Genomic DNA, 26407 nt, shown 5'->3' on the forward strand with positions numbered 1-26407 from the left:
CAAAGTATTCCTGTTAAGGCAGGTACTGACTTCAACCGCAGGGTGGCAGTGAGGCCCGCGTGCTGTCGAAGTTTACCGTAATGGTTAATGTAGACAGCTCGAGGCATCGCCACCTCCTGTCCCCAAAATCGTTTACAAGCTATTTTGACGTCCACAAAACAGCTACCTTAAAGATATGACACATTAATTGCAACTGATACAACATCAAAATGTACCACAATCTCTATATTTAGGAGAATGTTATATAGAGGAATATTCAGAGAACCTATACGTCTGGTATTACAGTAAGCAGCGGCGTTACCATGGAATTCAAGGAAATACAGACGTTACCGCTGAAAAGCAGCAGTGGACGCTCCAAGTGGTTAGCATCGTTTCGGGGTAAAAGTGTGAATATGAACAGTTTCATGGTTCTTCTTGGCTCCGAGTGACTTATTTTCTTACTTCACACGTTTTCCTGGTAAGTCGATGTTAGCTAAAATGTATTTGTGAAGCTAACTGATACAGTGTTTTGTTGGTAATGGTTAATTTAAGTCGTTTTCAGTAGCGTGTCTGGAGGGAGTTCCTCGAAGTAAAAATCTGAGCTGGGCGAGTTCCAAGCGAGTGAGTTGTTGTGGAAATAAGATTAAGATACAGTCAGTAGTAACTCCACTTCTACTACTATCCGTCTCGCAGTTTATTTTTAGCTAGGACTAAATAACACCAGACCACCGTCATAGGTAGATTAGATGCGTTTCAAGGAAAATCAGGAGTGTATCGCCACAACAACAAAACAAGAAATGGTGGCCGTGTTGGTGAAATTAATCTGTAATCCCAGCCTTGACCTCCCCTCGCTTGCCTCTGTAACAGACTGACCACCTTGCCTAACATGGTTACATAGGTAGGTTTAGAGCTGATATTATATATCTGTCTCAGACAGACTTAGCATTCACATTTTACCTGTAGTGGAGATGGCTACAGGGAAAATAAATTAGTTAATGCTATAAAAACGCTTCGGAGGTGAAACCCTATCCTACCCTTTTTCTTTCAAACCGTACGAAAGCGTCTGTGTTGTTTTACATCTTTTTTGTTCATCCTCGCAGGACATGAAGAAGAGGAGGATCACTCTAAAGATGCCAACTTGCAGCCCTTGGAGAGATCTTTAGCATTTAAGCTGATGTCTTGAATCGCCTGCAATCATCACCAACAAACAGCATGTTTTTGAAGAGAGAGGCAAACCTGAGTGAAGAAAACCCACAGCAAAAATACTTAGGGGGAGAGCCACCAGTTTCTGACTATGTGAATGGACACGTTTTGAAGTCAGTACTGTGTTTCTGGTTGAAGACCTCTGCAGTGTTTTTGTACCTCGTTACTGAATTGTGTAGGGACCGTCTCAAGACTAAATAGACCTATTCCTGCTGTTTGCAAGTCTAACGAAAAACATCTGGAAGCAAGGAGGTGGAAACACTTTGAAGCCCTGAAGATGCTCCAGTCTGGGAACTACTCTCTGGTGCTGCTGATCCAGCTGACACTGTTGGCCTATGACCTCTTTGTCAACTCATTCAGTGAACTTCTAAGGGCAGCGCCTGTCATCCAACTAGTGCTTTTCATGTAAGTCACTGAATTACATGTGCAAATTATTAGACTTATCATTCAATTAGTTATTTAGCTGAAATGTTTTGTCAAAAATACAATTTTACATGGCATAACCTTTATAAATTATTTTCCTACTATACTTGAAGTTCTATAGATTAAATTACCAACCAACTGATTAAATATACAAGAGATTTAAGAAAAATGAAATTCTAAGTTTCAGAGAGGTAGACTTCTATATGTTAACAGATGTTTATGTTTATATTTCCTAATCATTCGTCTAATTGAATGAAATAGCAGCAAACCAGACATCTAAACCAGTTGTAAGAGATTTATGTTATCCAAATGCTTAAAAGTAAGTTTACTATAGTTTTAGAAACTCTTTGCACATAGTTGTTTAGACAAAAATGTGTATTTTTACAGTTTATTATCCTTCTAAATGGAAATTAACTTGCTCTTCTCCTCTATCAGTAACTGGTAATAATCGAAACTCCCCTTTGTCAGTAATGTAATACACACCGCAAACAATCAGAAACAAGTATTACAAATAAACCAGTGAACTCTGTGTCCACAGCATCCAGGACATTGCCATCTTGTTCAACGTGATCATCATCCTGCTGATGATGTTCAACACCTACGTGTTCCAGGTAGGCCTGGTGTCCCTGCTGCTGGAGAGATTCAGGGCTCTGCTGATATCTTCTGCTCTGTACCTGACTCTCAGCATCTGCTTCCACAGCTGGGTGTTGGTAAGTTTCCTTACACCATTACAGGCATTCTTTGCTTAATAATCCCTTAACCATATCATTTTCACATCCATTTTAAAACTGTGCAAAACTCTGATCCCTTATAACTCATAGATTTTTGTACTTTTTTTGTAGAACCTCAGATGGCTGGAGTCAAACCGGTTTGTTTGGACAGATGGTCTTCAAGCTCTTTTCGTTTTCCAGAGAACAGGTAATTATTGGATTAATTCAGAGGTCCATTTTCCATTACAGCTGATCTATTTTCTGTAGCTTCTGATGTCATTAAGCACCTTCTCTTCTTTCCATTCACAGTGGCTGTGTTGTATTACTACTTATATAAACGCACAGCAGAGTACATGGGAGACCCGAGGCTGTACGAGGACTCCCTGTGGCTGCGAGATGCCTTCGCAAGAGCTCGCCAGTGAAGAGGGAACACTTTGAGTTTCAGCTATTTTCAAATCTGGACTATTTTATATTAAGACACTACATTATACTATTAAAAAAATGGAACAAAGCAATGTGCTGATGTTGGAAACTGATGGAACTCACTAACAGTTCAAGAGGATGAGGCAAAGTCTCAACCACCGTTTGTGTTTACTGGCTCCTGGCAGCCAAGCTGTCAGCCAGTCAAATGGTTTACATTGGCAAGTAAGTCAAACACGGCGGTATTGTTTTAATCAGGATTCAGTCGTCTAATCTCTGTTGCCTTTTTTAATCCAATTGTGTTGCAGACGTAATGAAAGTATGTTAAAGGTTAGTGAAGAAATGTTGCAGATGAAAGTATTTTTTTAACTACTGATGTACCATTTGTAGAACGGGTAGTTATTTCCTGCAAAAGGAGAAAACCTGTTTGTATATTTTGCCTTTTGTAAGTTTAGTATGCTGTTTACATGGTTAATGTACTTTTAATAAGCCAATTTTCACATGAACCTGGTTGTCTTCGGGCAGGGATCTTTGAACGGTCTTCCTGCTGTTTTTAATAAATAATCCTTCTCTAATCCCGATCTAATCCTTCATCAGTAGAGTAGGGGGTATTATCCCGGGCACAAGGTGAAACAGACTGCTCTATTTTTACCACAAAGATTAATCAGGGATTGAGGTTTTAGGTGCCACTAGTAAAACGCACCTTAAATAGTCTTTCGTGGTTCAAAATAACCTTCTAATCTCAGGCACTCGACAGGTTAAGTTGTGGTGAACTTCTGCTCCCGTTATTTATAAAAATTGTTGATCAACTTTTATAACTATATAAAATCTATACGATGTTGATTCATGAATAATAGCAACCATTGCCTCGAAAAGAAAGACACCAGAAGTTTAACAAATCATCTTTACTTGTGAAAAGAAAACCAGAGTCCATATGATCCCAAAATATTGTCAGTGCAGTCCAATTAAATCCAGTTTGTGTTGTGTTTGATGTTGCTCCACTGGAATGTGTTTCTTTTAAATTAGTCACAGGAAAACTGCAGGAAACAAGAAAAAGAGAAAATTTACAACTACAGAAATCTTGCAGTGATTCAGTTTTATAAACTAATACACTTGAATATTTTAAATGTACCTTCATACGTAAATTCCAACCCAGAGTAGTAAGAAAAGCACACCGAAGCCCATGAAGAGTGAAGCCACGAGGGAGATTAGCAGCTCTTTGTAGACGTCCCGGGTGTATTTTGTTGAAGTCACCTCATAGCTGATAAAAAGTTAAGGATAAGAATATGACCATGTTCTTTAAAAGTTGCCAATTCTAATGCCTCCTGCTGTGGAGCTTATTATGAAAGTGTCAATAGTGTTAATGTATAATAGTTTACTTAGTGTATGGTCATCCTGTATTTTTTACTGACAACTACATAAAACTGAGTAACATTAACAAGTTTGTCTTCAATGAAAAAACCTTTTGCATTTTGTTAACTGTGTATAATTCAAAAGTAGCCCTATTTTTCACCAGTTTTACAAATCATGAATCATAAAATATTACAGACTCATTTTTAATTTAATTTGTCTAAGGTTGACTTTTATCAATGATTGTGCCTTTAAAGGGTTAAAATAAATTCCATCAGCATATATTGCATTATTATATAAATGTGAAGTAATACATAGTCTTATATATCTAGCATCATTCTGCAAGAAACTAAACTTTGCCAATGTTTTATAGCTTTACTTAAGATGACAGTTTCTGCATGAACTGAATTTGATGAATGTATGTCATTCACGGTTATAGTAGCTACCACTATATTTGGAGGTAGTTTGGGGACACTGCAAGTGTCTAACTGATTGCATTTCTTTCCGCACTTTGCATTTTTTTTTATTAATTAAGAACATGACCTTTGAAAAAAATCACAATGTAATAAACCATATTTCTCATATTGTAATCAGACCTTGAACTGTAAAACAGTGGAAACCAGTGAGTGTCTGGAAAGCTTTTGGTAACAAATCTAAAAACATTAGGTTTGGTTTGTTTATTGTGTTCTATGAGAACTTTTGCAATTTGCAGAAACAGCACAGGTCTGCAATACTAATTTGTCTATGGTGGATGGACTATAACATGAAAGGCACTTACATCATCCTTAATGTACCTTGTCCGGTCTTACTGCCGGTTGATACTCTTCATTAGCATAATAGTTTGTGGTTCTGGCCCCTTTTTAATGTTAACCACATACACAGTGTCATAGTGTCATGCTGAAAAAGCGGTAAAAGGATACACGAAGAACCAGGCAGTAAAGAACATGCCGATGGCCAGCAGGACGACAGTGAGGTGAGGGAACACAGCCGGGTTCACCGGGCTGGTGTATCTGGTCATAGCCTCGAGTTCCTGCAGCCATAACAAGGAGGGAGAGAAGATACAAGCAGGTTAAACGAGCTACATCACGTCCACGTCGGTCAACCTCTAGTTTAACTTTCCGCTTTTATAGCTCAGCTTTTATTGATGTTAGAAAATAGCGAAGCAATGTCTCATTTCATTTTAATAGAGCGGCTAGCTAAGTCATTGAATTTCCCAAGGGAAGCTAGCGTTCCTCTGCTAGTCTGCAGCTAATATACACAGCTAAATAAACGTAATTTAGCAATAAGAAGCGCATTGTTTTGCCAATTACGTGAACAAATAATAATGTATATAAAAGTTGAACTTATAACAACGACATAAAGAGTAGTAAACATACCATTTTGTAATGATGTGGAGCTGCTGTTACTGTGGTCCAAGATGAAAAGGCCACGTACTGTCTATGTGCTTCCTGGTTTTACGTGACGTACTGCTGACGTATATTCAGACATTTTGTATCCTTAGTTTTGCCTCGCAGGCTTCTCTTCCTCACACGCTCCCTTAAAATCAGTTTATTTTATTTTCTTACCCAACAGATGTATGTTTTATTTACAACTATAAACTCTAACGTTGTTTTAAAAATGTTCATATCATTTTCCGTCTGCTTTTTAAAACTTGTTGTTTTGCGATGGTGAGCGATCCCGCTACCTGAGAGGCCACACTTAGGGTATAAACTTGCACACGAGTTACGGCTGTTAATGAGTGGTCGGCTGCCATCTAACGGACAGAAAGAACAATTTGATATCAGCACATAAAGCATTTGGACAATGAAGACAGCAGAAAATTAAATCAGAAATGTATTTACTACATGCTTCATAGTATTACAGCATATTTTTGACAAAACGCTTTACAAATGTAATGATATATGGGCTAAAAAAGTAGTGGTATTAAAGTATTCAACATTTTTTAGGGTTATGGCATTTTTCTCTTAACCAATAGTGCTAAAATTACAAATTATTTCTGTGTGTGTTTACATGCTTATCAATCTTTTCTGGGCTCCATTAGATAAAAGTTAATATATTATTGATAATACAAGAATGACAACAAAAATCAACTATAAAAACACAAGATAAAACACATCAGATAAAAAGGAGCACTGGTAGTAACAAAATGAAGCTTTACAGTTACATGTAATGCAGGTCTACCAGAGTACATGAAAACAGTCTTGTGCACTGGATAGAGCAATAGCAGTTCATATATACAGTGCAAAAAGTGCTACAGTGGTTTCATTACGCTAGCTGGTGCATTATAAATAAGCTAAAATAGTACACTCTACCCACTGAAGTCATAATAATTATAGTCAAAGCATTATGCAGTGTCTTCATATGTTGATAAAGTCCATAAATGTTTGTTTGATGGCTGTTTTTCCTATTTAATATTGATTTTACACTTGAGACACACTATTGTGTTTTTCTCTCTGAATGCAGACACAAGGAATATGGATTTAAACACACACAACAAAAGTAACACAAGTATGGTGGTGAGAATAACTCGAGAATGCCTTTAAAACAAGAAAGGATAATAGAAGAAAAAACATTATACAAATCAGTTATCTTAAAAATGTTATCACTGCATATTCTTAATTGTATAGGCACAGGAACAATATATGAAATATCCAAAGAAAATCATGAAAGAGTCCAGTGTATGAAATCTATTTTTACCTCTAGAGTTTCAGCTCCTTCTCAGCTTTATGATCAAGCCATTAAAATTACGTTTCCAAAACTTTGAAATTTTGAGTTGCCTCTGAGCTGAGATGTATCATTTTAGAGAAATGATTGGTCATGCACCTGAAGTGATATATGCCATTTACTGCCTTACCAGCATTCTGTCCAGTTAGACAAACACAGTGTAAGCTATTCCAGTGTTCCTTGAAATATTGTCAGTGTTGGACTTTTTACTATCATGCTGATGTGATGCTTAAAACTTTCAGTGTTTCTACATGTTGATTTCCAGTGATTTGTTTCCAGTCTTAGCACATATCATCCAGTGAATCAGCTCAAATGAGTAAGTAATGTATACCTTCATTAAAGGAACTATAATAAGGATTTCTGTGTAATAATGTACATTATCACGAACATTTAATGAAACTATTTGATGTTTCATTTAATGTCACAATTGAGATAGAAATCCTGCAAAGCATTTCCCCCCCCTTCGGTACAGTGTTTAGTAAGATGCTGCACGAGTAGACAGCAGACAGTCTAGTGGACTAAAACAACCTCCAACAAAATGCTCCACTGTAGAGAGCCAGGGTTTGCCAGTGTGCACTACTGAGGTATACTTTCAGTGCAAGATGCAACAACTCACTGATCTTCTCTCCAGTGTATCAAACTACTGATCAGTGTTTTTGTTGTCAGTTGCTCAGCATCATCTACAGTATCCTAGCTTGGACCTCTTTAGGAAACTTGAATTCTGCTATACGTACTAATTGCTTATAGTAAGTATGAAGACATTGTGACCAGTAATTAAATGATAAACTTAAGGCATAACGTACACAAGAGCAGTTAACAACACAACACAGTTGAAGTGAAACATTTTCAGTGAGAGAAATAAAAACATTAACAGTGTTTCTTATTCCAGTGATTACAGTCGAAAGAGATGTCTTAATGCATGTACATGTGGATGGGATTACAGAGGGAGAGGTGGTATATAGTTTGTTCTGTATGAATATCTTTAAAAATAATGTACAATAATGAGATGAAACCATATCCCATCACAAAAGCGTACAAGTGGACCCATAAAGGAAAATGTGGGATGTCTTAAAGGCACTTGGACATGTCCTCCTCCTTTTCACACACAGCTGCTTTGAATGAGAAAATGGTAGTCAGAGTATGATGAGTTTTCTCCTTCAGTGGCACAACTCACTTCACTCTGTCAACGAAAAGCAAAAAAAAAAGTTAATTAGCCACCGACTGTATTCAAACCAAGTACACAATAACTGAACAAAACAACAATATAACAAAATAACAATTTTACTCACAGACAGGGAGATGCGGAAGTGATATGTGATGTCCTGGAAAGACAGCACTGGCACAGACCACAGGTGATGAGTCCCCTAAGAGAAAAGTAGAAAATGAGACGCCAGCTGGAAAATAAGTTCTGATAAATAATATTTTCTAGTCTCACGCACCTTAAATGGTACAAAATAACTAAAGAAGGACACACCATGATTAAGTGTATCATTGTGTACCTTTGTTGGTGTACTCTGTCCACCATAGAGCTCTGTCTCTGTGTGGTTGGGGCATAGTCGTCCCTTGCTGGCACCACATTGTCGTACCCACACACTGTTCCTGGACCTGCAATTAATTGAAAATCCTTTATGCCTCTGCAGATTGTGTAATTTTTACAAAAAAATCTGAATAATTTCATGAATCACAGAGGCAATTTTCCTCTAACATCACGCAAAGGGTGGGAATCTCAAATTATGTTATGATCTTGACTGACATGTTTTAGCTTGTCAGTCGTATGAATGTAGGTTATCGGACACATTGTTATCACTTAAACACTTCTCAATTGATCAGCAACTAGAAAATCTTGAGGGACATGAGTTCAAATTTAAAGTTAAAACAACATATTTTATAACTAATTAACTCCCATTAGCCAACCTCCTAGCTAACATTTAGTTTCATAGTTTTTAGCATAAATTCCTAGCTAACAGTTATGTTAGCTAACTGTACTTTAAGCTAGCTCATGGTAATTTTAGCTAGGATTTTGTTTAATGCTAACCTTAGCTGTTGAAAGCCCAATTCGAACCCAAATATTTTATTAATTTAACCATATTCATTTAACTTGCTGATATTTCAAGGCTAAAAAGACTTTTTTAACTCATTAGGTACTGACAGCTGACTCACAACAGCTAACTTCAAAAAATTATAAGCTATTATTGTTAGCTAGCTAACATCACCGTTAGCTAGGAATTAAAACCTTTACTATCTTAACTGGAAACATTGAATGCTATGTTAGCTGTAGTCAAACAATAACTAATGGGTTATTAATTAAGTTGTTTTCACTTGGAAACAGTCAGTAGAGAAATGATCAATAGAGAAGCGGTGAAATTGTTACAAAATGTCAGATTCACTACGTTTATTTGATTTGCAAACCAAGAGCACAGCAGTAAAACATCAAAATAGCTTTTTAACTTTCCACTCTGAGTGTGACATCAGAGGGCCACCGTGAAAATGAGGTGTATGGCAAGCGTGCAGTTATATATTTGTATACTCACGTCATGTGAAAAGTGATTTGTGAGATGGATGAATTTCTGTTTCTATGGAGTGATATTGTGTAGCTAGAGTAGACATGGAGGAAAACAGTATCAAGCATAATGACCTGAATTCAAACTTTAATAGTGTCATAGGCAAACATAACAGATACGTGACAAAATAAAGGGAAAATGATGAAATCAGACTTATTACGGTGCTTTCAAACAGGGTGTTTATGTCACTGATTAGTTTGATGTCTCATGTGAGTCATATGCTATGGCTTTTTAGAGACTTTGAACTAGCATAATACAGCCCTCTTCACCACCTTCAACAAATAACCAAAATGAGGAAACATCTTTTTGAGAAAATAGTTTATCTCTCCACAGAGGAGAAATTAAGCTGTTCTGAGTGCTTACAGTGGATCATCAACTTAATGAGATACTTTATGTTGCTTTTCCATTTGATTTGTCACCCATCTATACAATGTCAACTAAAGACCAGTGGAATTTAAAAGGAAATACCTGCAGCTCTCAGGTGTTGCACAACTTTGCGCTGTGATCTCTTGGTTTGTCTCCACGATTTGTAGACTAGTCAGAGAGGGAGCTGTCCTTCCTCCTGAAAAAGCAAGAAGAGCTGCAGTATGAGCACCCTACCTATAGAATTCGACTGTACAGTATGAAGATAAGCTTTGTTTGCTGTTGTCAAACAAATGGCTTCACTGTGTTAGCATACTGCACATTATGTGTGTGAAGAAAGTACCATGTCTGGGCTGTGTTTGTGGATTTACCCTTTGTGTGCAGGCTGCGTTGTCTGCGTGAAACTGGCTGCTGCCCCACAGGCAGACGGTTGGCAGTTCCCACTCCGTCGAGGTCTGTGGGTGCTGGCCTTTTGGACTTGGCGAAGTACAAAGGTGCTGATGTGTGACTCAGACGATTTCTACTGCGGGCCTCTTTGTCCATTAGTCTGGACTTGGCCTTCTTATTAATGGTGCTTGGTGTTGGAACCAGACTGCCTAAATCTAAAGGAGGAAGGCAAATTACCTGCATTGAAGACAAATATTTAAACTGAATAACATACTGTGCCGTCATTTAGCTTTCTTACCTGGTGTGGATTGGTTGTTACTCAGTGTCAAAACTGTAGCTGATTGGTTGTTTATGGCTGTTGGTGAACAGCAGGCTGGGGGATTTGTGAGAGAATAAAAGGAAAAGGTTATAATCTAAGAAAATTATCTGCATTTCAAGCTTGTTGATTGCTGTGCTTTTCAAAACCACCAAACTTAGTTAGCTGGTGAGTCCCTAAGTTAGGACCTCTCACCTGGAGCAGCAGTGGTTGTCAGCGGAGTAAATGAACTCTTGCGTGAGGATCCCAATGCAGCTCTGGACCTGTACCATCAAACGGCAGGTTAAAAGCAATGAATTTCTGGGAGTTCAGATTTACAGTATGTAGCTGATCTTTCAGACAGGACAAAGAAACACCAAACTAAGCAATCAAAGATTGACAGAGTCGATCAGAAAATGAAACGTAGCAGGAAAGGCAGGCATTGGAAGCGTACCATGGGCAGACAGGTGGACAGAAAGTTACAGTGGCAGTGAAGATGGGCATCCAAGAGATGTAGAGAACACAGGAGGGAAAATAGCTACAGAGAGCAGGAACAGATTACATAGAAAGACATTAATGAAGAAGAGAAAAATTGATTTATGTCACTATGAAGCATAAGTGTCCTCCTCCTGTTAAAGAGCACATACCCGTCTTTCTCTGTGACGTCCCCTCTGTGGTGAAGAGTCAACACGTAAAGGACCGACATGGAAATGACACTGTCAGGGGAGGAAAAAAAAACACAATACATCATCATCATCATGTCACTGCTGGACAGAGATGATGCTGATTGTTTTGTTTACCCTCCTCTCCCTGCCCAAACACATTTGACTCAGTCTAACCTGAAGGCCATGACAACGACCAGAGCCAGGATGGCTCCCTGCATGAACCTCTGGCTGATGCAGCCTTGGTCTGGAAGCGAACTCTGTAACAAACATTACATAACATTTGTAAATCTTGCTGTTCACTTATTACTGTTTAAGACTGATTTCAACTTAACATTACAGACCTTGCTTCCAGGTTTGGCTGTCTTCTTCTTCAGTGGGCCGCTCCCTGTTCTGCTAAAATAACTCCCTGACTGGCTACAGGGACAAAAAGAAGATAAGTGGTTTATTAATTATTCATTTAGGCTCATAAGTCTACAATTGAGGTCATTTCTCTTCACTACTCTCACCTGACAGTGCCACCGCTCACGGTGCTCTTCATGCTGTCCAGACGACGCAGCTTGGCCAGTTTGCGGCTCCAGCGCTCCAGTTCGTCTATACGCGTCTCCAGGTTGTCTGTGAGCTTACAAAGCTCCTTCACCGCTCCCACGTTCTCCATGAAGATGCGATCCTTCGAAATCAGAGGGAGAGCTGTAAGCCTGTGCTGTATTGAGGCACTGTCGCAGTTTTCGCTGTATTTTTATGTATGTTCAGTACCTTGTTGACCACCAATAGGTTGGGGATAGTTTCTCCATTGGCACACACCACATCGCCCCCCTCCTTCACTGCTTCGGGTAAGATTTGCTGAACCTCTTGAGCGATCACTCCTGCAGGACGATATAAGAAAGGCTGAAGTGAAAAATAGCTATAAAAACATAATGGTGAGCATAAAATCAGGACACAATTCACAAACAGCAAGATACCGATTAAACATTTAGGCATTAAGATGATATACAGTGAACAAAGACGTGAGATGAAACAGATTGTTAATTGGTGAAGTTACCCGTCTCTGCAGTGTTCTCTATGCCCACCGTGGCAGCAAACTCAGGCTTGTATTGATAATGGACCAGCCTCATCTGAGAAATCCTTTTCAAATTGTCTGTGGTGTCGACCTACACACAGACAGAATGACAATGACGTCCATGCAGATGGTATGAAAACACAATGTTCATGTTGCAGGAGGAAATGCTTGGATCAATACAATGAGTAACAAAACTTAAAGTTAAAGTGCACAGTCAAGTGTGCCGAGCGTGGGCATTTGGGTGACATGATTCATGATGACAAGCACATGAGGCACACAGAGACACACACTGACAGTTTGGAAACACGCATGCAAAAACACACACACACACACAAATCCACACATAGATGCACACTGGGTGTCACTCTGACCTCCTGGACATTTTCTTTGGCCCTGATGTCCGACGGGTGCACGAGGGAGCCCATGACCTTCACGTTTCCATGGACGACAAGAGCCTCGTCCGGCCGGTCTGTGTTGATGCCCACCCTCCCGTGGTGGTAGACCGAGTCTGGGAGCTGACCTCGCTGCCACAGCACCTCGTTGTCACTTTCAAACTGGCCTGGGTTTGATGCCTGTTACCGAGAGACAGAGGAGAAGGTGCATTGACAAAAATGTTTCAGATATTTCTGAAAGATATGCAAAAAAAGATCTGAATAATATCCATATTTTTAAAGAAACAGTTCCAACTCTTGGAAAATATGCCTGTTTGCTTTCTTGCAGAGAGTTAGATTAAAGTCTGTTGACAGAGAAAGGCTGGCTGTTTCCAGTCTTTATGCTAAGCTAAGCTAAGCACTAATTCCAGCTACATATTTAATGGAGGTGGGAAAAAAGCAAATTGACATATTTTTCAAATTGTGAAATTAATCCCTTAGAAAAAGACTTAAATCGTAATGATTAACTCGACATTACACATTAGAGTTAGTCAGTAATCAAATTTATTTAATAAACAAAATGATTTAATTAATTTCATTAATAAGTAAATCATTTTGATGCTGTAAAATAACTCTTTAAACTTAAGTACCTAACTATTCATATAATTCCAAACTCCACACATTTGGAGCAAATATTGCTGTAAAAACAATGCATCTCCAAATTTGGTCAATTTTAATGTTTAAAAATCAACTGTAGGTTCAAATGTTAGTTTAAGAGTAAAAAAATTATCTTATTTTTTAAGTTAATAAAATCATTTAAACAGCCATCGATTCATATGAAAAGAAATAAAATCTCCACAGAGCTGAAAACAAGCTTGTGTTTGAAGCTCATGAAAGTTTGATGTTTTGAAGATACGTGGTTTTTACAGGACAGTGACTTGTGTGTATTGGAGTGCAGCTGGAGTGTGCGGGGGGTCACAGACACACTGATAAAAGGATGGAAAGAAAGACGATGGAGAAGATGTTGACATCGACAGTAATATTTGAAATGCTGAGATGTTTGCACAGAAGAGCAAAGGAAAGGTGTCACACTCAGAAGGGATATGATTGTTGTAGGAGGCAGACAGACATGGCCAGACGTTACCCTGACGATGATCCTCTCAGACACTTGAGCAGCCACAGTGTAAGTCTGACTGTGGGACTGAGCATGCAGCGCCACCACCAGCATGAAATACCTGCGAGGACGAAAACAGTAAGAGTAGATGTGACTACTGGAGCTTTGTTTGCATCAGATTTGATTGTACGTTTTGATGTGATGGCACGTCTTTCACCTCTGGTCAGGGTTCGGTTTGCCCTTCTTCCTCATGTTGTTTGCTGTGGTCTCGCTAAAGTGGAGCCGCCCCACTGTGACCTTTGTTACCTGCTCTGAGGGCAGGGTGACCCTGGGAGAAACAAAAACACATCACTCACTTACAGTCGTATACTGTTATTACGATCTGTTATCATTCTTTATGTTCACTCTGGCCATTAAAATGTCCCCTCCTAGTGTACTTTAAAAGTAAGTTATGTAGAACAAAATTCCCTCCATGATACCTCCACAAGATCTCAACACATAAACAAGGTCTGGGGAAACAAAAAACAGGGAATTTGACACTGAAAAGACTCAAAGATACATCAGTAATTTGTTTAACTGGGACAGCAGAAGCCTCATATTAAGATCACAGTTACATTGGAAGTGCATTAGGAAGGAATCCTTTAATGGCCAGTATGAACAGGAGGAATCATTAGAGCAAGCTAAATCTGTTTTAAGCTACGTATGTGCTGAAAAATTGTGAACCTAAAGTGTTCAGACTCACAACACTGGCTTAAAGGGCCTCTTGCTGCGGTCAGACTGTGACTGCTCCACACTGATAGACTGATTCATGGCCTCCACCTAGCAACGAGGAGAGATATAAAATACACACTAAAAACACTGTGGAGCTTAATGACCATCAAGTCATGTTCACTATTCTGCCCTTTCTCACCTTAACTCCGTTGAGTTTGAGATAGAAGCAGTCGACGGTCTGCAGGCCTTCGTTTGTCTTTATGTACTTGGGATCTCCCAGCATGCCTACGTACACTGTGACCTGGAAGTGGTTCTTCTTCTGGCAAACAAACGCATCGTCAGCCAGGGAGAAGTTGAAGCCCTTGTCTGCATCCACACGGTAGGTCGGCATTGGACTAAAGACAGGGAGAGAGTATGTGACAGATTAAAGATTTGAAGAGGGAGTTTGCATTCATTGTGAAAGGACTGGAAAGATAGTTTTTCCATATTTACCACCAGAGGGAGACTCTTTATTACTCTCTATTACATGGGGCTTCCATATGTTCAACTTTAATATGTGAAAAGCCTATATGAAAACTAAAGCCTGGTACCTTTATGACTCTCTCTTAATGCTAACATGTTTCCTCATAGCTAGCGAATCTCTCGACCTTTGAGCCCCTTGGTCTCAATTTTACTGTACGACACGAAGATCTTCTACAAGTCATAAAAAAATCGAAGGAAAGTTCTCTGCGTTAGGTGTCGTTAGGTGTCGTGTTGTGATGAGCAACCAGGTGGTTTTGATAACGTATCTAAAAGGTCTTACGAGTTCACTTCAACCTTCCTCCCTATCTATATTTATTTCTATTCTGGTATTGCAAAAGCACAAGTAGGCGAACACTAATTTTTCCCTTTACCCCCTCCTCACGTTGCCTTTCCAAGCCGAAACCGCACGCTTGTTCACTCCCCCGCACAGCTCACCTCTGAGGAATTTGTAGACCTCTGCGGCCCTGCTATTCCTTTACCACTCCCACTGTACACTTTGAGTTATTCACTTAACCAATTATAGCTTCTTTCATTTTGGACTTTCCACAGAGTTCTTTACCCCCCCTCAAGATGTAGGTATATGCCAAAGTAAATTCCACCCACAGCTCTTTGCAGTTTGCGTCATACAGTTGTGTCCACTTGTTCTGCTGGTGAGGCTGCCACTTGATGCACTGATAGTTTGGGTCCAGGTAGGAGTTGTCTGCATCCTGCATCAAACCTGCGACAAACGTTGAAATATCTGCAGTTAAAGCTTGGAAGAGGAATGTTAAGAATGTCTGATACTATTCTGCAAAAGTCTTTATCTGTGAGAGAGTTAAAGGGGAGGTGAGAGCAGGTGGGCGTAAGGTAGAGGAGGCGAGGAAGAGAAAGATGCCTGCCTACCTGGTTCTTGTTTGATGATACCTGTGAGGATTTGGGAATTGAGGGTGCTGTTGGGAGAGTCGGAGTGCTTCCTCTTCTTGGCCTGGTGGACAGGGATGCCGCTGTGGGAGGAAACGGAAACACAGTCACAAGTTGAACAAGTTGCTACCCCTTCACATCATTCCCTTTGTTCCATACACACAGCAGCGCCCCTTCCCACTATCATGTATATCTTAATGACTCACTCCTGCCCTTGAGGATGCTGCAGCAGCTGGTGGAGCATCTGTGTCTGCTGCATGTCTCCACTTCCGCTTGTGGCTGGACCAATAGGATACTGGGATATCATGGGCTCAGGCTTCAGGTACATGTCTCGATGCATGGTGGTGTAGTGCCCGTGTGGAGGGAGGGGTGGTGTTGGAGTCATGTGACACATGTTCTCTGGTGTCATGGTCCTGATCATGTGAGGATCTAAAAGACAGAATGGAAGAAGCGTAATGTGGATCACAAATACTTTTTTTACAGCAAATAAAACTGCAGATTTTCTCCTCAAGTTTAATTCATTTGCATTCTGCTTCCCTTCAGCAGTAGCTAAAGGTATTTCCCATTGTTTCAAACAGGAGAATTGGAGGAATGCCCATCAGATAACACTATTCCACACCTTTTCACTATAACGGGCAGGACCAACACAGGTGTGAGCAGCAGGGGGATGTTGTTCAACGTTTGACACTTGAAATACAGCATATCAAGCTTCAAGACATTTTATTTAGTTTAAATAATGTATTTTCCAATTAATAATTGACAGACGGTGCCTTTAATATATTGATTGGTTTGCACATGAGGTTGTGAGGTCTTTGTCTTTATGATCTGTTCGATGGCAATGAACTGATGAGTAAAGGTTATTGACTTCAGCAGAAAGCCTGCACACACCTTCCACACCTCAGCGGCTTCCTCTGACTCATCCTGCAGTCTACAGATAAATGCATTTTCTTTCTGTTAAATTGCCTCTTTTGTGTGAGCTCTCTTTCAAATTCCTTCGAGCACATTTCAGCAAAGGAAAGGAAAGAGATGTGTTACTTACCATTCACCTGCTGAGGAGAGTACGGCTCTGAGCTGGAGTCTGGGGGGGACTCAGGAAGGGTCCTAGAGCACAGAAGGCAGCATGTTCACAAAAGCGGTCATGCTTGATTTTACAATTACAGAAATCCTTAAAGAAGAACCAGACTGGCTCTTTAGATAGAACACTCTACATCTGCACATAACCAAAGCAGTTTATATTGACACTTTTAAAATTTAGATTAAGACTAATGGCCTTTGACCTTCTGTTGTAAATTTGAACAGTTATGTGCTTTAAAGTCCTTTATGTTTTATTGCTTTTCTAGTTTCTAAGTTTTGTTAAAGAGCAGCTCCAGTCATGTTTTAAGACATATAAAATGCTCTGCTTGAAATAATGAATTTTGTTTTATATTTTTTTTTGCAAAATACGATTAAAATTACCTTGTAAAAATCCTCCCAAGGCATCTCCTCCTTCTCCCTCATTAAACATTCCTTAATCTGCATAGTCCCGCCCACTATGCACATTTCCAACCGCCCCCTCCGTCCCGAAAACAAGACATGTTTCTGCCATCATTTAGTGGCAACTTAGCTAGCTTGAAATGTACTAAATAGTAGTAGTAACGTTAACGCTAGTAGTCAGTAGTGAGTTTGCAAAAATTACGATGACGGTTACAGCTGGCTCCGCAATTTAAAAGCAGACAGGCCCAGCCATGGAGATGACTGCTTATGTTGTCCCTGATATGTCTTGTAGCACATGAAGAACACCACATGGAGATGTTTACAAGGTTAAAAACTGGATTTTCACGGGAGGGGGCCTTTTGGCATTTCTCTGTGAAAGGTGCTATACCAAATAAACTTAACTTACTTTCTAAACTCTAAACTGCCATTTCAAAAGGCTGTAGACGTTCTTTAAACAAGTTTGGATGTGTCAAGTTGCAATTTAACTTTCTCTTTCTCTCTGTCCGTCTCTGTCTGTTATCAGCCCCCCTCCCCCACGTGACCAGCTAGTGCTTTATTTGTATAAATTAAGCTTAATCAAGTATTGATGCACAAGGGACCACGAGCAGGGTGTGTGTCAGGTTTTGTGGCGTGCTTTAAAAATAAATAGTGGTTTACTTACTGCAGCTTTTGCCTGATTTCATGTTTAAAGTGTGGCTTACAGGAGCATCTTGAAAGTGTTAAACACTCCTAATTATCAGCTCATGCTTTATTTTCTCCTTCTTGCACCTTTATCCATCAGCCTCAGCGGTAACATGCTCACCCCGGAGCGTAGTGGCCCCTGTGCTCAGGCTTGACGTGGACCTGCTGTTGTTGTTGCTGCTGCTGCTGCTGCTGCTGCTGCTGTCCCAGGCAGGAGTAGCCGTGTCGGAGGCCCAGGGATGGACCTGGCTGGTAGGCGTTCTGACAGTTAGGGGGCCCAGACAGAGGGGCTCCTTGGCGCAGTGGAATAGGGGGGCTCACACCACACACCAACCCCCCAGCGGAGGACACTCCTGCCTGGGGAGATGAGTAATTTGGTCCCGGGGTGCTGTGGACCTCTGAGAAACAGCTGGAAAAAAATGAAAAAGAGGGATTAGCCTTATCAGAAAAAACAAATTCCTTTGTAACGACATGATCTGATTGGGTCTGTGCATGTTGTTTTGACGTTGCTGGGTCGGTTTCGGAGTCCCTACTGACATGTCAGTGCTATCGTCCTCCTTGCTGATGTACTCTTCCAGGATACTGGTGTCGATGTTGGCTGGCTCCAGAGAGCTGGTAATATCATGACCTGTGGAGAAGGGAGGGTCGGGAACACAGAGGGGAGATGGAGAGCATCTGGGGATTAGCAAAGGGGAATCTTTCAGCAACTCCACGCGCTGCCACAACAGCTCCGGCTCCAACACAAGCTTATGTTGTAACAATTCCCTGGAAGACTTATCCGATGACGTTTACCCAACGCAATTTATTATTCAAAGAGTTTTTTCAGCTTTCTCCAAAGAACTATGTTATCAATAAATGTATACAAGAATATTTTACACCCTTTTTGCTAAACACATAAATAAGATCATGTAAAAAGAAAAGAGTTTGATACGCTCCCATAGAACTTAAAGATTAAGGTTACACGAGTGACCAACAGTCTAAATATGTGTTAGTGTTTAACATTACAGATCACATACTGGTGATTCAGTGCTTCCAACTAGTTACACATAGAGACTGGTATCCATCCAGTTGATGGTTACTATTTTGTACCTCAGCTTTTGTAACTAAGATTGCTAAATAAAAAGTAGGTGGCATTAACATATTTTTAAATTACGAGATACAACATATTATCAGTAATTTCATAATTACCTAATGATCCTTTTACTTCACCTCAGGGTCATTTTCACCCTTTGATAACCAAAGCCTCACAAATCCCAAACACATGATCCCACTTAATCTTTAAAACACCAACAAGTAGAACAAGCTGTTTCTTATGCATATATTTAGAAATTCACTTTATATAAACCTGTTTGTTCTATTGCACACAGAGCGTTCAACGCAAGTGTCACATGAGACAAAGTGAAGACGTTTCTTTAAAGTTGTCACTTGTTGTCCCAAAAACGCCGACGCTGGAAACAGAGTCAGTGTGAGGGAGGAGAGGGGGAGCAGGACGGAGGGGGTGAGGACCTGGTTTTGGGTGGGTGGGCAGGCAACCCCAGTCTTTCTCCTTTTGTTTTTTTCTCTCTCTTTCGCTCTCTCACTCACACACACGCACTTTCTCTGATAGATTAAGCACCTACTCAGTTGGGAATGTGAGGAATTTTTGTGTTAGCATTGGAAAAAATCTCTTTTTTCCCCTCATTTTTGTCTTCTACGAACGCTTCGCTCTTCATAAGACACCCAACAGAAACGACACTTATAAGTAATATTGGCGCGGTCTCTTTCCGTTTAACACAAATGTTTTCGAGGAACATATCATCTTGTAAATAAAATGTGCTTTGTCCCACCAAAAAGTAGTAAACATCAACATCTTACATCTCCAACAAGTCAAGTGAAGATTATAAATCTAATTTTCCAATGCTTTTGGAGAGAGCGCGTGTACTCTGACTGGCTTGTTCTGCCAGATAGAAACAGATGGTTGATGTCTCTTGATACGTGCCAGTGCGAGGGGAGAACAGCAAGATGGTTCCCCTGAAATAAGATCCAGATGTGCACCCCACCCAAAGAGGCTGTAAATTTCAGCTGGCAGGCCTGATAACGAAAAAATCGAGAGGGGAGGGTAGGTAGATGGAAGTTGAGGAGAGCATGGTGCAAGAAAGACAGAATACAAGTTTGATGTCCAAGGATCGAAATGGAAAAACCCACAAGGAAAACTGAGGAGAAAACATGAATCCAGACATCTTCGTGTCCACGAGAAGAGAACGAGTTTAGTTCTAGTCTGGAGGGGGAGGAGTTCAAGACCTAGATTGAAAATGAAGTACTCGCTCAAAAACCAGTTACACCTATTCAATGTTTACGTACTATTAGTTTTCCGTTATACCCTTTTAGTCAGGTTTATTCATCAGATTAAAATGTAGAATATGTAGGCGTGGGCATAAAAAAAAATCGAATTATGTTACACATCTCCAAGTAGAGATGGAGCAGCTATCAGGCTCCTATGGTGAGAAAGTGATGAAAATAGCTTAAACTTGATTCTTCTAGGCCACATGGGGCAGCAGCAAAAAGTCCTGCAGTCAAGGAGCAACTTTAATGATGAATGATGATGAATGTTTGTACGCAAGTACTTTGTACATTCAGTTTCTTTTGGCTCTTTTTTGGCCAACTCCTCCATTATTAACATTATTCTCTCTTGCTTCACCAACTTGTTCTTCTCTATGTTCACCAGCTACTGGTTACGAGCCAGAGTTGTGCATCAAACCAAACAAAGCAAAATCTTTGTTTTGTTTCACAACTGTACCAATGAAAAAAAGTTAAAGATAACACTGTCATTAACTGTTATTGAATTAAAGGAACATAGATTAAGTGACTGTAAACTCCAAATCAGTGAATCAGTTGAAATCAGTAAATTGCTGTGAGCTGGACGTGTGAACGTCTCCGCTTCAATGTTTGTCTCTGTCCAGCTGTGTTCAACAAGGAACAGTGAAATGATTGTCAGTCCAACTTCGTTACAGACTGGCCTTTTGAGAGATTAGGGGCTGAGAGGAGAGTGTGTGTGTGAGCATACGCGTGTGTGCGTGTGTGTGTTTGTATATGTGTGTGTGTGTGTGTTATGCCACCATTTCAATGCCTGGTTTGTCAGCAGAGTAATAATCTAAAATGAACACAAACAGAGGAGCGAGTGTGTGCGTGCCCATTAAACATGGTTTGACTTCTATCAGTCAATCCAATGGACAGCTTTTCCTTTTCTCGACACATCAGTGTGTAATGTAATTTCTTCTCTTACAGTTGTATAAACTATTATTCAGGCCACAGCCAGGACAGAAAAACTACTTTACAGGAACCTGAAATCTGAAAAGCTTAAATATTACTCATATTTCTTCCTCCACATGAGACTTGTGTGCACTCACATGTGTGTGTTAATAATTAAATACTTTCATAGGAGGAACAAAGTCCGTCAGACAGTTGGACCAGTATGAACTTATCCTCAACACAAACACGCACATATTGTGCATACAGTAAATACACTTTCTAACACATTTATAAATAATTTACACACTGAACGTATTATTCTAAAAGGTTAAAATCATTATAGGTATCATATACATAACAGGTAAGTGTCTACGGTAAATCAACAATCATCCTAGATCTCCATGCACTTTTCAACAAGCCTGATTTGAGCAACGTTCACTAAAAACAATTTGAAAGATCTTCATCAAGTCAATATAATCACTGTACACAAGCAAACAACTCTATCCACTGTTCTACAAGATCCTGCACAGTCTAGGAATACAGTGCACAATTTAACACACAAACATGAACAGATAGACGAGAGGAAATGTGTCTAATCTACACTAGAAAGTGTTAGAGAGCTCCAACATAGACCTCCTCCATTTGTTTACAAGACAAAGTTATTATAACACAGTGAAGAGCATCACTACGACACAGACATGAATCAGGAGTTGAATATGATCAGAAAGACCCTCATCAGGTGGAGACTACTCAATCTAAAGAGGAGCAGAGCGGACAGAGCGGCAGAGTACCTGCGCGTAGCCAAAGCATGTTGACGTCCTTGAGATGAAAGCACCTGAAACAGAAGATGAGAAGAAATATTCCTCTCTATTTTTCACATGTTTCTCTACGCGGGCTGAAAGACTTTCTTCTGCAGACCTGAGAGTCGCAGATCAGGGTAACAAATGTGTGTGTGTGTGCATGCATACTGCGTTAGTGTGTGTGTGTGTGTGAGAAAGGCTGGGAGAGAGTTATAATAAGGATTATTCCCCCCCAGTCATGAGAAAGGGCTGTACCAGGCTACCACACACAGGACTTGTCGCACACAAGCACTGGTCGCACCGGCGGACCGGGCTCAGGAGATTACAGGAGTGACAAGGCTGGGTCCGAGACACGAAGCGAGGGTGAAAAAAAACTCACAAAAAACTTTAAATGTGAGGGTAAGCTCCAGACAGAATTTAAGCATGGCAGGGGGAGAGAGGAAGATATCAGGGGGGGAGGGATGTGCAGAGGAAGAATAGAATTAAGAGAGCAACTTGGAGGAGAAAGGAGGGAAATATATATGTGCAAGTAAACTAGATGAAAAGTTTGTTAGTTTGTAACTCCTGATTTTTGGACCGGCTATTCTTATAAACTCCTCAGGATGCTCACAAGGAAGTCAGGATGCAGACAAACATCCCATAAAACTCAGGGTTTTTTTTGTTTTTGTAACACCTTAACCTTAAAGACACGCACACACAGACAGAAAAAGAATGAAATAATCTCCTGGAGTCCAGTTCAACCACAAACAACGTTCGCAGGCTGAGGATTATAAATTTGGCTCTGATGGGAGTGAGGCACAACAATGAAAAATAAAACCTGCCGGTAAGCGCGGTGAGCCTGGCTGCTCAAAAACAATACATTCCTCTCCGACTGCAACTCCACTGCTCTACCTGTAAATCACAGGAACCGTCAAACCCTTCACACAGGTTTATCAAGATGGACGACGGCCTTGATTCACAACTGCTGTGGGAGTACAGCGGGCTTATTAGGAGTTTTGATATAGTAACATGGGGGATGACGATGACAACGTTTTTTGAATTAAAGGGTTGAAAGGTTTTCTGAGTCAAAATGGAGATTTCTGGACATTTTGTTGAAACAGAGTTCTTCACAAGTTAACTACAGTTGCTCCCCGGCCTGGATCTGTTATCCTTAAATCCTTAAAACCAACCAAAAGCCTCCACTCCCCCTTTACTCTTAGAATATAATGATAACTGCCGTGTGGATTGTGGATCTCATTCATGTCCCGAAGGATGAATCTTACTGACTTTGATGATTCTTCGATGTTTCTAACTAATGTGACATTAATACAAAATGTCTCCTGCCAGCTCTCAGAATGAACTGTGACAGCTTTGATGATTTTCTGACAATGCGCCACCATCAGGTCTATACTTTTTCCAATACTTTGGTTTATGACCAACACCTCCAACACTAATGCAGATGGAAACATGAAGTGGCTTCTCTCAGCCTCAACTGCACTTTCTTTTGTGCTAAATTAGCAAATGTTAGCATGTTAAGATGCTAAACCAATGGTCAATCAACAAAACCTTAATCTGCGACTATATCAAGTTTTTAAAGTTGTTGCAAAATTGCCAAAATACATTAATTTTTGCTTCTCAGTTGTGAGATGTGGCTGCATAATAAATATCATTGGGTTTTTGACTAGACACATGAAGGCATCCAATTAGGATATTGTGATGTGCCTTTACGTCAACTTTGGAGCAACCAGCACGTGTAAGCGAGGTTTTGAAAGTTGCTAAACAAATAATGCCAAAGCTACTCCCCCCCTAAACGCATGAACTTTTAAATAATGGTGCGTCTTTGACAGTATCCGACAACATTTCTCTGCCATTTTTGGCGACCAGCCTGCTAACTTTAGCTTCTGGAAGTTTATGTGCAAAGGTGGCACAGGCAGCGTGCGCACAGGTAGGCAAGAAGTTAGGTTAGATTGATAGACAGGCTAGTTGGATGGGCTTGTCACAGCCTGCAACATTCTCAGATAGCAGATTTTTTTTTTAATCAGAGCATTTGATTTATTGATTGCTGTCAGGATGCAAAAGAGAATTTAAAGAAATGCCTCTTATAAACTGGCTTCCACAGCTTTGATTGAAAATGAAAATAAATAAATATTTTCTGTCTAAATACAGCCTAAAGCCTGGTGTATGGCTACGGCGTATCAGACTTATAAATTGAGTCTTACAGAGACATTACTCTGGCTGTAGACTTCTACTTAATGTATCTAGTCTAATGTCTGCTGGATAAACATTTATCATGTTGGCAAAAAAGTTGTACTACTTCAAAGAACTAGCACAGTGAAGGTAACCCTGTAATCAAGCTCTTGGTTGACTTGGAATATAACATTAATAAGAGTAACACAACATAACAGCAATAAATGTCATGATCCTTTGTAGTTTCGAACACGGCTCTGCGAGTGTGTGAGTGAATGCTTGTTGTCTAAGTGAGTCAGAGAGGAGAAGGTCAAGTTTTTATTTTTTGTTGGGGGGGGTGTTCGCGGTGTTTCTCTCAACAGCCCCATCTCTCCACCCTGAGTCTGCTCTATCTCACCTCCTCACCCGGTCTGCTCTCGCTCACTCTAATGGAGCCAGAGAGATGGAGAGCCAAATGCTGGAGGAGAAACACCAGTCTCACCTCATTGTGTTTTAACAGCCACACTGGCTATGCCAGGAATGTACACTGTGCATTAGTGTGAATGTATACATATTTCACTAATCCGATTAAAACACTACCTGTGCCAAAATCCATTATAGTGCCGTGTGTGTGCTTCTATGTGAGTGTGTGTCTTTTTGAGGTACAGGGTGTGTTGAACATGGACACTATTTGACTCATTATCTTACATATAAAATAGTCCTATTATAACTTTTTGTTGCCCATCTAAACTGAGGGCTGATCTCCTAATCCATGATCTGACAGAGATAACATTTGGACTTTTGACATCACTGGGATTCGTTTTCAGAAAGAACAAGCTGAATAGCAAAACAAGCGTCTGAGGCAGCACTACTGTAAACCTCTCATGGACAAGTTGACATTTTAGTCCAAGCAAAAGTGGCTGAAATAAAGCCAAAGTAAGAACATCTCTCTTACTCCCAAAGCAAGAATGTAAACACACTAAATTCCTGTCAGAATGGCAGTGAACCTCTGACAGTCATTGATGGCTGTGTATATCTAAGTCAACTCTCTGTGTACACTATAATCAAGTGTTAAGTCTCTCTACAGATAACTTATTACACATAAGCCGCAGTGTGTTTTTATGTGCACTTGACTTCTCTTGGAACATTTGACATAAAGTTTCTTTTAAAAAAAAAACAGGAATTCTTTGGCGAGCTGTAAATCACCGAGCTGTGAAAAACGTTCACAATAAACGGGACAAAAAGTGGTTGTCTGTGATTTATGAAAATGGACAGGAGAAGGTGTAAACTTAAGATATTCTCAACACTAATTGGTTAATGCTGAAAGAGGTTTTAATACTCTATTTTTCTATCAAGATAAACTTAAATGACCACTTTTCTGAACTGACTTTGGTTCTATTAGGTTGTGTGCAATGATGATACAACACTCCATCACAGTTAAATCCCATTGCAGTCTCTAACACATCACGTCTGTCTCTGACACACACATTGTGCCCCTGTACCCTTGCAAAACACACCATTTATCTTGACTTAAATTCCTGCAGCCTTCCAACCCTCAACCCCATCCTCCTCCACCTCGCTTTTTTTCTTCCTGAGGATTCCCCGTTTAACTTGATCTGTTACTCATCAGCAGCACTTTTGCTCCCCGCACCCGTTCACCCTCCTGGATTCTGTTTACATCCTTAGGTTTTTGGATGAAATGTCAAAATGAAACTTGTATTTGTTTGAGAAAACTATAAGATGTTATATTTGTGATGTTAACTACCTGTCATAAGTGGTGCATCTCAATAGTTTAAGGCAAGATTGAGGCTATACTAAACATACAACACACAAGGTGAACAAAAAACACGGTAAGTTAAGTTTTCCTACTGAAACATATCATTTAAAGGTCAAAGTGGTTACAAAAGTAAATAAAATCCGTTCAATCATGTTTCCATTCTACTTAATACTGAACTGTATGAACACACGACTTCTTACCTTCAAAAAACCTCTGTAACGCTTCTGTTTCATCTACCACGTCCATCCTAGCGGGTCCCACATAAAAAATCCATTAAAGTCTCCCCTTGTCCGAACGAAACCAATTCGGATCGGGGAAACTTTCACTGTGCATCACGGAGCCCAGGTGATATTTTAGAGACTTCTTCTTTTCTTAATTTAACTTTAATCCATTTCCTCACGCGGAGAACTCCTTTCTCCTGTTCAAAAAATTCGGCACTTGATTAAACGTCCCTTACCGATGACGCTATATGATACGGGCTATGACTTCTGATTAAGGTGCCAACTAATATCCAAATGAGAACAACGTGGAAGACCTTCCCTTCAGGC

General features: G+C 40.1%; 3 protein-coding genes across 3 annotated transcripts; 1 reads left to right on the forward strand and 2 right to left on the reverse strand.

Moving 5' to 3' along the window:
- Window positions 1–1459: 1459 nt before the first annotated feature.
- Window positions 1460–2817, forward strand: tmem138 (transmembrane protein 138). Its single transcript, XM_069687073.1, has 4 exons — window positions 1460–1587; window positions 2144–2315; window positions 2448–2523; window positions 2625–2817. The coding sequence occupies exons 1-4, from the start codon at window positions 1460–1462 to the stop codon at window positions 2735–2737; spliced, it is 489 nt and encodes a 162-aa protein (XP_069543174.1). The 3' UTR covers window positions 2738–2817.
- Window positions 2818–3631: 814 nt separating this feature from the next.
- tmem258 (transmembrane protein 258) lies at window positions 3632–5538 on the reverse strand. The gene is made up of 4 exons (XM_069686986.1): window positions 5462–5538; window positions 5006–5115; window positions 3868–3996; window positions 3632–3772 (listed from the first exon to the last, which is right to left on the reverse strand). Exons 1-3 carry the CDS (start codon window positions 5462–5464, stop codon window positions 3870–3872), a joined length of 240 nt encoding a protein of 79 aa, XP_069543087.1. The 5' UTR covers window positions 5465–5538; the 3' UTR covers window positions 3632–3772; window positions 3868–3869.
- A 362-nt stretch (window positions 5539–5900) lies between these two features.
- myrf (myelin regulatory factor) lies at window positions 5901–26145 on the reverse strand. Its single transcript, XM_069686383.1, has 27 exons — window positions 26060–26145; window positions 18447–18537; window positions 18031–18318; window positions 16795–16856; window positions 15962–16184; window positions 15738–15838; window positions 15459–15573; window positions 14533–14728; window positions 14365–14441; window positions 13840–13950; window positions 13638–13743; window positions 12509–12709; window positions 12120–12228; window positions 11834–11943; window positions 11587–11747; window positions 11422–11494; window positions 11255–11337; window positions 11063–11131; window positions 10870–10953; window positions 10632–10699; window positions 10419–10493; window positions 10105–10335; window positions 9839–9932; window positions 9341–9403; window positions 8309–8414; window positions 8099–8173; window positions 5901–7989 (listed from the first exon to the last, which is right to left on the reverse strand). The coding sequence occupies exons 1-27, from the start codon at window positions 26103–26105 to the stop codon at window positions 7909–7911; spliced, it is 3099 nt and encodes a 1032-aa protein (XP_069542484.1). The 5' UTR covers window positions 26106–26145; the 3' UTR covers window positions 5901–7908.
- Window positions 26146–26407: the final 262 nt, after the last annotated feature.

The sequence above is a fragment of the Semicossyphus pulcher genome, unplaced genomic scaffold (genome assembly GCF_022749685.1).
Source record: "Semicossyphus pulcher isolate SPU_LCO1_2020_fin unplaced genomic scaffold, fSemPul1.0.p SCAF_8, whole genome shotgun sequence".
NCBI lineage: Eukaryota > Metazoa > Chordata > Actinopteri > Labriformes > Labridae > Semicossyphus > Semicossyphus pulcher.

Bases quoted from the DNA above. Each gene is read 5' to 3' on its own strand.
- myrf (XM_069686383.1), bottom strand. From the start codon at position 26,105: ATGGACGTGGTAGATGAAACAGAAGCGTTACAGAGGTTTTTTGAAG. The intron at 12,710-13,637 runs GTCTGTCTGCCT...TCTCGGTAACAG, and splicing joins TCAGGGTAACGTCTGGCCAT to GCATCAAACCCAGGCCAGTT. The intron at 11,748-11,833 runs GTACTGAACATA...CTGATTTCGAAG, and splicing joins ACCTATTGGTGGTCAACAAG to GATCGCATCTTCATGGAGAA.
- tmem138 (XM_069687073.1), top strand. From the start codon at position 1,460: ATGCTCCAGTCTGGGAACTACTCTCTGGTGCTGCTGATCCAGCTGACA. The intron at 2,316-2,447 runs GTAAGTTTCCTT...CTTTTTTTGTAG, and splicing joins GCTTCCACAGCTGGGTGTTG to AACCTCAGATGGCTGGAGTC. The intron at 2,524-2,624 runs GTAATTATTGGA...TTCCATTCACAG, and splicing joins TTTCGTTTTCCAGAGAACAG to TGGCTGTGTTGTATTACTAC.
- tmem258 (XM_069686986.1), bottom strand. The intron at 3,997-5,005 runs GTATCCTTTTAC...ACTTTTTATCAG, and splicing joins TTTACTGCCTGGTTCTTCGT to CTATGAGGTGACTTCAACAA.